Source organism: Vitis vinifera, chromosome 15 (assembly GCF_030704535.1).
Source record: "Vitis vinifera cultivar Pinot Noir 40024 chromosome 15, ASM3070453v1".
Lineage (NCBI taxonomy): Eukaryota > Viridiplantae > Streptophyta > Magnoliopsida > Vitales > Vitaceae > Vitis > Vitis vinifera.
In genome coordinates, this window is record NC_081819.1 from 17,407,947 (window position 1) to 17,419,965 (window position 12,019).

At 34.4% G+C, this 12,019-nt stretch overlaps 1 protein-coding gene across 1 annotated transcript; it reads right to left on the minus strand.

The window, feature by feature from the left end:
* Positions 1-8,670: 8,670 nt before the first annotated feature.
* Positions 8,671-11,754, minus strand: LOC100267664 (scarecrow-like protein 27). Its single transcript, XM_010663377.3, has 2 exons — positions 11,455-11,754; positions 8,671-11,347 (listed from the first exon to the last, which is right to left on the minus strand). The coding sequence occupies exon 2, from the start codon at positions 11,281-11,283 to the stop codon at positions 9,031-9,033; it is 2,253 nt and encodes a 750-aa protein (XP_010661679.1). The 5' UTR covers positions 11,284-11,347; positions 11,455-11,754; the 3' UTR covers positions 8,671-9,030.
* Positions 11,755-12,019: the final 265 nt, after the last annotated feature.

Sequence of the window (12,019 nt, forward strand, 5' to 3'; positions counted from 1 at the left end):
ATTTTCCCTTTCCCTTCCTTTTTTTCACTAAAATATCTAATCTAATCTAATCACCTCTTTGATTGTCCCCTCTTGAGAACAAAATCATGGGTCTATCCATGTGAGTTAGGAGGATCCAACCCTTACTCCAAACCTTCTTTTTCGCCAATATTTTTGTTTTCTTTTGAACACATAGCTTAACCGATAAAAAAGTGATAGCACACTGTTCATTATATGTGAATTCACAAGTGGGTTTTTTGAAATTTTCCAAAATGGATTAGGGTTTGTCTTAATAGGAACGAATAGTTTGACTGAGGAGAGTGATTGGATTGGAGAGGCTAGTTTCTTTTAACATTTCCAAAGTGCTTTTTAACCATGATGTAGAAGTGGGGACCCATGAAGTTGGTTTGCTTTTTGTATTCACAAGAAGATATTAGGAGAAGGGTAGTAAATGATTGTGGGTTGAGATAGGGAGAGGGGATTGAAGTGGAGGGCTTTAGCAAGTGACCCACTCAGTTGGCTTACCCCCCAACATTTTACAACTTTGAACAAGGCAAAAGCTGGCAAAATGTCTGGGTCATGGAGCATATCTGTGTCCAAAAAACTGAATCCCCTCACTCCTAGGAGGCTTCTCCATGACAAAAGTGCCTTACTTCAATTCCTTAATGAAAAGTTGTTTATCATTGTACTTTCCATGGAAGGGTCATTTTTTTTAGAGTATGAAAAAGTGTGCTACTTTTAAGTGGTTTCTATGCATATCTAGAAGATGCTTGGGTAGTGCCTTCTCTATATTAGAATCTGCTTTCAACTCTTGAGGTGACTAAAGGCAACAATGGCAGGTCCATCCAAGAGGGGGGAGGGTGTGGGGTGTGGGTTTCAATATGGCCTTGCGAGTGGCTTAGGGAAAGCCTCTTTTCCATTCATTTGCACCTGTTGTTTCACTTTAATCTCCCAATTGGGCAAGTTAACTTCATTTGGACCCTGTACAAAAGGTCACTGCTCACTTGGAAGATTTGGGATGTTCCACTACTGTATGATTATGTTCCTCAAAGAACCCTAACTTCAAATTTTATGCAATGACTGGAAATTCCTGGTGGAAACACATTTGGGAAAATTGTGGATGAAATTTACTCACCAGTTACCAGTCTTTGAGATTGAGGCCTTGGCCTCATAACAAAAGTTTGTGCATTGAAAAGAACAGAAGCTAAAGAGAAAATAATTCAGGTGGGGTTGCACCGACTTTGTGGAGGACAAGGGTTGCAGCTCTTGTATGTGTACTTAAGACATCCCCTTGAGTTTGAAAATGACTCTTCATTTCCCCTTTTAAAAGCACATTTATGGATAAGGAAATTCCCTTTGTTCCTACACCATATGCCCTTACTTTTCTCAATCATAGTCCTTGAGCATTTTGGTGAAACTTATCCCTCACTCACTATGTCAAAAGACCATCTCTGGCCTTGTTCCTCTATGTGCAGATGGTTCTTTTTTTTTTAATTTTTTTTGGGAAAAAAGAAAAAAAATATTGGGTTCAAGTTAGGGCTAACCATTGTATACCTCATCATCTTTAAGAGGAAAAAATAATTAGTTCATGACTAATTTTTTTTAAAGTACAAAATCAAATTTTGAATGAAATATTTCCACTATTCCAAGAAATGGCTCATCCAACATGAGGGTTTTGTATTGCCCCATCTAGAGTACTTGTTTTGAGGCTTGAAATGAGGGTGACCCAAGGTGAAATCAATGTGGGAGACACGCCAAAGAAGAAAATCATTTGCTTGTGGCACCAAGAAAACCACTTGAGACCTTGAACCCCCATTTCTTTAGAAGTTTCCCAAGATAGGAAATTGGAATCTCAAGTTGTGTATGGTAGCCATGAGAGGAGGGCAGAAAAAAAGGGAACTGCTCACTAGTAACTTGAATTGGGGTTTGAAAAATATTTACAAGGGAGGGTTAGAAAGAAAGTGGCACAAGTTATTGTAAAGAACAAGGGGAAGAGAATCTGGGTGTCAGGGTCATGATCTTGGTCTCAAGTGCTATGCCTCTCATTTCAAACAAAAAGATCCCTAACCCATAACATATATTGATTGAGCCAACAACAATGAAAATCTCATTCAACATTGTGTGGAAGCAATTATGAACATGCCCATGCACCACTCACTCTCTTCATGCCCTTCTCCCCTTCCATTGCAACCATCATCCCTCTTTGTTTTCTATGTATCATCACTTTTTTGGTTTGTTTTTTATAAGAGTACAACAATTTTTAAAATATGATTGCATCAAAAAATAATTCAAAAACCATTGTAAGTTCAGGCAAATTGAACGGGTTAATTACAATTCAACCCACTTAGAATTAGGGTAAATACATCTAAATATCACTGGTTTCAAAATTTACCAAATAACATTTTTATAAATTTATTTTATTTATTTTTTAAAAAATAAAATTAGGTAACAAGATCTTAAATAGATGTGTACATATATCATCGATGAAATTTGAAACTAATACTGGCTTAGTGTATTTACATCAAACTTGAGGGATGCATTTAAACTTGATGGGTGTAAATGAAATTAATCCCAAATTTCATGTGAAATTCATGAAATATTTTTTAAATTTTTGATCAAAAATAATTTTAAAATTATTGTAATTTGTGTCAAAATAAATTTTATAAAAGTTTCAATGAACAAAAAAGTGAATTAGTCTTTTAAAAAATAAATTTAGTATTAAAAATATAATTTTTTTTTTAAATCCACTTTATCCCAAATTAAAAATTATTTTCTATCATTTTACAGTGACATAGTATAGTATTAATCATCAATTAAGGGTATTTTAGGTATACTAAAAATGTATCATCAATAAGATTATGTTATATATTTAATAAATTCGAATTTTATGATTTTATACTTTTTATAATCTAATATTATAATAATATTTATTTATATCTTCATCCAAATTTAACCCGAAGAAACAAAGGGTGAAAAGTGAACCAAGAGATGAAAAATGAAGGATACTGATGGAGACCCATCAGTTGATGAACAGTGTGGAGGGCCCCATCATTTCTGTTCCCTTTCGTCCGTAGATTTGGATTATATCATTTCTGTACGTCCAATTTGTCAAATCTATCACTGCATCAGCCGTACACGTGGCATTACGCATGATTATGACCACTCAATTCTCCTTGGGTCCCACTCGACTTGGTTTTAAGGATATCTCTTGTCATTTTCACCTCACTCTTCCCAACCCTCCATCATCCCACATGAGACAATCCATCACCATCCAACCCTTCTCAGCCGTCCATCTTTGGTCCCACTCTTCTCTCCTCATTTGCATGATTGCCACGTGTACAATTCAAAGTCCGCACGGGCTTCTTCGGTCTGCTGAAATGTACTGTAGGAAATCCTCTCATCGTTGGATCAGGCCGTTTGCCGCTCAGATTATCGCTGCTTGCCTCTGTACGGACGATGATGACATCACAATTATGAACTTTTTGTTATAAATTTTATAATGATTTTACATAAACTCATCAGATTTTTAGGATGATTAGTTGAAAAGTTCATTTTTTTTAAAAAAGGTTGTGTTTGTATGTCCAAATTATTAAATATTTCAATTTTTTAAAAAAAATAAAGTGTTAGATACAAAGTAATTATTTATAAAATCATATTTTAAAAATATTGTATTAAAATAAGAATATTTCTTATGAAATGTAAACCTATGTTTCATTCTAATATTTAAAGGCTTGATAGGTAATAGTTTCGAAAGCATCAAAGTTTTTGAAAATTCTTTTATAATATTTTGTAAAATAAATGTTTAGTTGAAAATTTAAAATATTTTTAATTTATTTTTAATATTTTAAAAATAAATTTTATATTTAGTGTTTTATTTTTAATCATTTTATATTTTGTATAATTATTTTTTAAAATAATCATAAAAAATTAAGTGAAAACAGTATAAAATGATTTAAAAAATATTATCTGAAAACACTCTATTTTAAATAAAAAATAGTTTTTGATTTTCAAATATATTTTTTAAATTTTTTGTTATGAAGAATATAAAACTATTTTTGAAAACCATTACGAAACATATCCTAAATATCCTCAAAAATTGTTTTCAAAATTTAACACTACTTTGTACATTTAAAACATTTTAAATGTCAAATTTATTCACCCCTAAGACAATTCTCTTGATAAAGACACATAAAGAAGCATAAATTCATACTAGCTACATTTTCATAATCAAGAAATATCTTGGAATAATTTTTTTTTTTTCCAAGAGCGTAGAAAGCATTTGAATAATAAAAATGTTTTATTAAAATTAGATAAAAGATATTTTTGAATTCAACCATGATTGGATCCCCCAAATCCATATGAATTGGATATAAATTTGGTAGTTATATTAAGACTTAGGGTGATATAACCTTAACAACTACCCAAATTTTGTAGTTTATATGAAGAATGGTCCTTATCATAAACCAACCTACCATATATTTAAATTATAATAGTTCACTTAAATATTCATCATCAATATATATTTACAATGTTTAATCAATCAATTTTTATTTTGAAGATATTTTATTAATACAATTTGGTAACTTGTTAAGTAAAATAAGAAGATGAAAATTAATTAAATATACTCTATTTAACTCTTAGAGGAGTTCATATTTATATAATATCATAAATTTTTTCTCCTATCCGATGTGACATATCACAATCACTCCCCTATGTAGACATAATGTCATCGTTGTGTCTCATAGAATTGTGGGACCAAACAAACATATACCCCTCATAAGGCCAAACAAACCCCCATAATGTGGTCGGGGATCAACTCTTATATCAATTCTTAGATTAGGTTTTGACCATCTCATTTGAAAACCAATTGATACTCAATGAAGGACTAAACTTTTTATAACATTTGACATCACACCCCGTGAACCTATTCTAAGAGCCATCATTTGGGTGACCCATCCTCAAACTTAAGAGTGACATTATTGCTCCCCAACATGACGCTCTTGTGACTTGAGGCCATGACCCTGACTCTATACCATTTATAATGGTATGTACCCAATTATATAGATATTATCCACTTTAACCCAATAAAATTTTCACGATTTTAAAATACGTCCTCAAGATTAAAAAGAATTCATTATATAATATTAGAAACTTTTTTCTCTATCCAATATGATATATCACAAATATTACAGTTTTCATATATTAATATTGATCATATTTTTCATGTTGTAGTCACATTTTTTATACTTTAGTCATATTTTTTAAATATTAATACTTTAATCATATTTTTCATACTTTACTAATATTTTTTATATTTTAATCCATATTTTAAATTTTAATTACATTTTTCATACCTTAATCACATTTTTTATATCTTGCTTATATTTTTCATATTATAATAACATTTCTTTATACCTTAATCATATTCTTTATACCCTACTCATAATTTTTGTGTCTTATAACTTTGGTCATATTTTTTGTATGTTTATCGCGTTTTATTTACCTTAATTACATTTAGTTTACAATTTCCGCATCTTAGTACTTTGTTTACATTTTCTATATACTAATAACATTCTTTTTATTCTTATTGGCATATGTGTACCTTTATCACATTCACATTAAGTTTGCTATTTATTTACATTGTTAAATAAGATTTAGATATAAACTAGATTACAAATATGTATACCTTAATGTTAAATTTGCTATTTATTTACAATGTTAAATAAGACTTAAATATAAACTAGTTTACAATATAATATATTAGTTTATCCGTTAAATTTGATCTATAAATATATAATCATCTAATAAAGGAAAAAATTAATCATATAAATAATGGATTAATGGGTTTAATGATTTGTAATAAAACAATTATAATCTATTAATATTTCTTCCTTCCTTTAACAAAAATAACAATATAAAAGGTATAACAATGAAAATAAAAATAAAAATAATAAAATAATTTATTTTAAAATTTTCTAAAATGAATTTCTAAAGTCTTATAATTTTAATTTTATTTTTTTTATTGTTTCTAGGAAGTTTTATTTAATTAATTTTTAAGTTTATTCTTTGATTTTGAAGAATGGTTTGTTTAAATTGTTCTCTAATGTTTTATATAACAAAAACATATTTGAGAATTTAAAATATCTTTAACTTGTTTTTAATATTTATAAATATGTTTTAAAAATAATTTTTATATCTAAAATTTTATTTGTAATCATTTTATATATATATATATATATATATATATATATATATATATATATATATATATATATATATATATATATATATATATATATGTTTGCATAATTATTTTTTAAAATAACTCTAAAAAAATAAGTTAAAATAATTAAAAGATAAAGCTATTCTCCAAAATAATTACCAAATAAACCCGACTCTTTCCTTTTCTTTGAAGTCAATCCTTACATTATTCTTGTTTCAAACTTATTTTCCCCTTTCATCACGAAGAATTGGTAAAATATTGGAGATAGGGTTACATCTATGTTGGGTTCTAAAAAATACTAAAAAAGAAAAAGAAAAATATATATATTAAAAGAGTTATTTTTTTATGTTTGATTATATTAAATAATACAAAGAAATAATTAAAATTAATTAAAAACGTATGTATTTTCACATTTTTTAAATCTTTATATTAAATAATTAAAATAAATAAAATAAATTTAATTTATCAATTTCATATCTATTTTTCATTTTTTTTTTCTATGTTAAAACTCTTTAAAATGGCAATTGTGATGTAAGTCCTTTACACAAAAGCACAACCCCATATTGGTAAGAAACCTTGGGAGGGTTGAGGAATAAAGAAAATTTTGTCAGTCTGTCACCATCTGCATTGTGACCCTAATCTCCTTTCTCAAAGAAACCCCCCACCTCTTATTTTAATCACAAACCTTCAAATCCAATTAAGCACAAGGGTGTGTTTGGGTGCCACCCCTTGAAAAATGGAATCATTTTCATCTCTGTTTCACGGCACCCCTTTTAGTATTGAGGGGGCTCAGGGGGGACCCATCTGGTAAAAAGGGCACCCCTCAAATTGGACCACAGCCCTTAGCTTGAGAGAGGGTACCCCATTAATAAAAAGGTGGTTGTGCCCTCTAATAAGGTCATTGTAGCCGACTCATTTGGCTGTCCTTTATATAATAATGGTACTAATAATATTTAATAATAATGAGAGCCAAACACCTCTCTTTTCTCTTTCACATACACAACATGGCATCAATCATTTAATATTATGATGAGTTTAATAGAGTATGCTTAAATATAAAGTAATAAACAAAGGGCTTCTAAGGTGAAAAAGAGGGGGAGTTTTAAACTAATCATGTGGGGTTCCAATGGTACAAGACCCATGTGGTTTGATTAGGGGAGGCATAAAAAAACCTATCCAAACAACTGCAAATTCAATGTATAATAACACAAGTGTTAGCATGCATAAATATGTTTAGAAATTGAACTATATATTAAAAATTATAACGATATTAATAATCTAATGCACCCACCCAAATAAATAATTATTCGAAAAATTATCAAGGTGCATGTATTACAAGGGAATTTAGGCCAACATCTGATCATTGAGACCTGCAATGCCCAAAATCTATGAACCCAGATCACCATAATCATTTGAGGTTTATGCCATTTTTCTACTAATAAGATGGACTGTTGTAACCTAAACTGTGGGGTTTTGAAAGCTCTTCTACAATGGGAATGACTACTATATTCAAGGAAACTACATGAGCCTGGCCAAATTGGGTCAGGATCCAGCTGAAGTAAATGTGTCAGCAAGAATGGGAGAAGTTATAATCGGATGGGCAGGCAGAATGAAGGGTTAGATATGAGATTTCTGATCAAAATTCAAACATGGGATTTGGATCAAATTATTCTACCAATGTTATAAAACTACAGTCTAATCTCTAAAAACACAGGTTTCAGCAATAATTCAAATGCATACACAAGGATTAAATGGAAGGAATAAGAAAAGACCATGTAGCGACCATGTAGCAACCATGTAGCAAAGTGGCTCTAAACATGAATGCTTATTAATACTTAATGAAGTTACAGCTACAAGTGAAGAGACACTTTGATTGGAACTCGGTACCAAGACACCATAAGGTAAGGTGAAAAGATCAGTATTAAGGAACTATTCAGCTGCTGGAAATTGGAGAATTCAAAGGAAAATTACGATGAAAAATTTGGGAAACCATATAAAATAATCATGAGTATTGTGAAATATCAGAGAAATGCCTGTTTTTCTTTTCTTGGTCGAGGGAAGGTGAAAATCGAGAATAGTTCGCAACTTATTCACAGCTGTTGCAGTCTTGGTGATCAAATTGTGGAATTACAGCTGATAAAATTGGGTCATTAATCTAGCAGCAATCGGGTATTTTCAACTTATAAATTGAAGACAATTTTCCCAAATGATCAAATTCCTGGTGTGATAATATGAGAGTTCATCAATCAAAATTAGCAACTGAAAAAATTATCCAAAAGTCAAATTGTGGAATTACAGCTGATAAAATTGGGTCATTAATCGAGCAGCAATCAGGTATTTTCAACTTATAAATTGAAGCCAATTTTCCCAAATGATCAAATTCCTGGTGTGATAATATGAGAGTTCATCAATCAAAATTAGCAACTGAAAAAATTATCCAAAAGCATAGGCCACAGGGACTTGAAATGTTGAAGGGTTAAATTGTTGTTGTTTTCATTTCTTGTTTGCCTTGTTGTCAAGTGTACAACAAACAGCCACCACCACCTTAACCAGAAGCCACTACTACTACTTGGCACAATAGCATAAGAACACCATAACAGAAAATATTCATATCCATGATAGAAAGACTGAAAGAAAGAGGACTGTACTAGACCCTCAAGTTACTAAAATGTTTGGTTTTTACTTGGAAACAATCTGCCTAAACCACATAGACAATTAGCAAAGGGTAATGCAAGATAATTCAAAAAGATCAGAGACTAAAGCAGTAAGTTATGAGGCACCTTCAGGATGGGATTGAATTGGTACAACCAATGTGAAAATGCTGCTCTTCAGCACCTCCAAGCTGAAGCTGAGATGAGATCTTTTCTTTGCCAGCAGAGAACAAGCGAAGATTGTCTCTTCTCAACGTGGAAACCCCGAACAGGCGTCCGCTTCACCAAACACTCAGCTTGGGACTCTGAGAAATTACTGAACGTTAATGGGGAGAACCCAGATGATAATAGAAGAGCCCTCCAAGGTGGGGTCTTCTCAGGGGAGCGGTGGCGACCCAGGACGATTTTCTCAATGCCAGGTTGAAGCAAGAACCTTTCAATCTTTTGCAGGGCATCTGAGTTCACATTTACAGCATCAAGGGACTCGAGAAGGGCCAAGTAAGACTGAAAGGCGTGAAGGATATGGTGAGAGTATGGAAGATCAGTTCGGTCACAGCCTCGGTCCAATGAAACCATAATTTTTGGGGAGAGCTGCTTCACAACACGAAGTACCAAAGGAAGGGGTAAGGGGTAATTCGAGAAAGAACCAACTGGGAGGTTCACAGCAACTGCTTCATTCTCTGAGAGATGAAGGGGTAATGAATTCAAAGAATCAAGGCTTAGAATTTCAAGTTCAAAAGCCATGTTAATTTCACCAGCAAAGTGGTTTAGATTTTCTCTGGCGAGGCCAAGCTCAAGCTGATCATGGTTGGAGAGAGAAGCAAACGCAGTGATTTTCAGAGAAGGGGCACCACCGTTCCTCAAGGCAAGCTCCTGCATAAGCGAAGCCCATTGCCCACCATATCCAATATCAAAATCGATTATGTGGATTCGATCAAAGCCCTCCAAGGCTTCAAGGATGGCTTGAATGCAGGTGAAATTGGCAAATTGAATGAGCGGTGATATCTCTGAGAAGGATTTGTAAGCTCCAATCTTGAAGATAAGGCTAAATGGTGAAGAATGAGGCGAGGTGGCCAACGGGTTGGTGTTATTGCTGTTGGAATGGAGGAGTAATTGCAGGGCCTCCTTGAAGTAGAAAGCAGCTCTTTGAAAAGGCTTGCCAATTGGAGAGAGCTGGTGATTGAGCCGCGCCAATATCCCTTGCGCGAGTATTGTATTCCCCGTCTCGACCAGCTCTGCGGCCTTGAACAGCTGGTCGATTATCACCTGTTGATACTGCTGGTGGTGCCCCATTTCTTCCCCAACCATTTTCGGCTTACTTCCCATGGCCGGCCTTGGCTGAAGATGATGAGGAAGCAACTGAAGCTGCTGAGGAAACCCTTGTGCCTGCTGTTGCTGCTGCTGTCGCCGAGCAAACAGCTCCTGCCCTGAATCCGAAAACGGAACCTTTGGAACCGGACAATTCTGTTCAATGCTCCCTATAGGCCCAGTGTTGTGCCGCTTGGCCTGGGGCGGCAAGAGGAGGTTCTGCTCTTGCTGGGCATAGGGCAATGGCAAGAAAAAAGCGGGGTTTTGAGTATGTTGAGCCTGGTGCTGGTTTATAAGCACCTGGGGAATTAAAATCTGTGGCTTCTCATCCAAAGCTTCAAACGGCTGCTGCTGCAGTTGCTGCTGATTAAACGAAATGGGCATAAGATTGTTCCCCGATTTTGCAAAATTCGGGTTGCTTTGAGGGTTATGAATCTTGAAATTAGGTTGGTTCGGATTCGAAACCGGACCAATCCTCCCATGATTGATACTATTGACGCTGTTGCTGGTAGGAGGAAAACCAGGACAAGGTGCATTCATGGAGGACCCAGAACCCAGACATGGCTCAAACCCAAAACCCTGATCCACAACCCCAAAGCCACTGCTGAATTCGAAATCAGGAGGGCCACCTCCACCAGATTGAAGCAGTTTATTCAAGCCCACTGATGGGTCCTCGACATCACCCATGATCCACCGGAGAATGGACTGCTCTTGGCTGGGCGAGGCTGCCGTCTCCGACAACACACTCTCCCAATCCTCCATTCCAAGACCGCATTTTTCACCGGCCCCGAGATCTACAGAGGCGGGAATTGGGTGGAGTTCAACTCCAGCATTGGAGCTTGTGGTGTCCGGCTGTGCCGGAGGCCATTTCTGAGAAGGGTTTCCGGAAACCGCCGCCACGCCGGCCGTATCTGAACCACCACCACCACAAGAAGAAGACAGTGTTGAGGTGGATGTAGGAGGACTTGGGCTTCTTCTAGTATCCAGGACAGAGGTAGGCTCAGTGCCCACACAACAACCTCCTTCTTCCTCTTCTTTGTTCCACTTCTCCAGCAAAGAATTCAAACAAATCTCAAACACCCCCTTCCCCTCTAACTCCAAGGGTAAGGGCATATCCTTCATCTAAACCCAAAAACAAGAAAAAAGGAAAAACCACTCAATCTTGTCCAACACCCACACACCAACTCTGTCCAGTTTCCCCCAAAATCACCACAAACAAGAGACGGGATTAGTTGATACAAGAAAACACAAAGAAATGCATGCAGAGCTCTACAGACCCATTTCACCACACACCTGAAACAGCTCTTTTTCCCTTCATCTTCTCGTTCTTCTCCCCCTACAGTACTCCATTTCAAGCACTGTTTTGGATATGATTGATGAAACCCATTTCTGTTATGTTGTAGTAGTTGTTGTTCTTCTTCCTCTTGGGGTTAAACTCGGTGGGTGTTGGTGTGATTGGCTTCTTCTCTTCCCTTCTCGTGTCCTTGTAGTACTCTGTATGCCTTCTGTTTTCTGCCATGGATGCGTGCAACATAAAAAAGTAGTAAAGTGCTCTTCATCCCTTCTTTCTCTCTCTACCCTCCCCCCTCTCTCTCTCTTTCTCTCTCCTCTCCTATTTTTTTATTTTTTTATTTATTTTTTTTATCTTTCTCCTTTTTTTTCTTTTTCTAATTTTGTGTGGCTTGTCTGTAGACGTAGTTATCTCTCTCTGCTAGGGTTTCTGTCACTCAATTCACTATCATTCCCTTTCATGGCGCGTGACTACTACTCTCCAAGAAAAAAAAGTAATTTAAATATAATAAATAGAATAATTTACATACTTTATCATTTTTATCCTATGTTTAAATTAACAGGCTTT

Excerpts from the sequence above, each read along its gene's own strand:
- LOC100267664 (XM_010663377.3), bottom strand. The coding sequence starts at position 11,283 with ATGAAGGATATGCCCTTACCCTTGGAGTTAGAGGGGAAGGGGGTGTTT.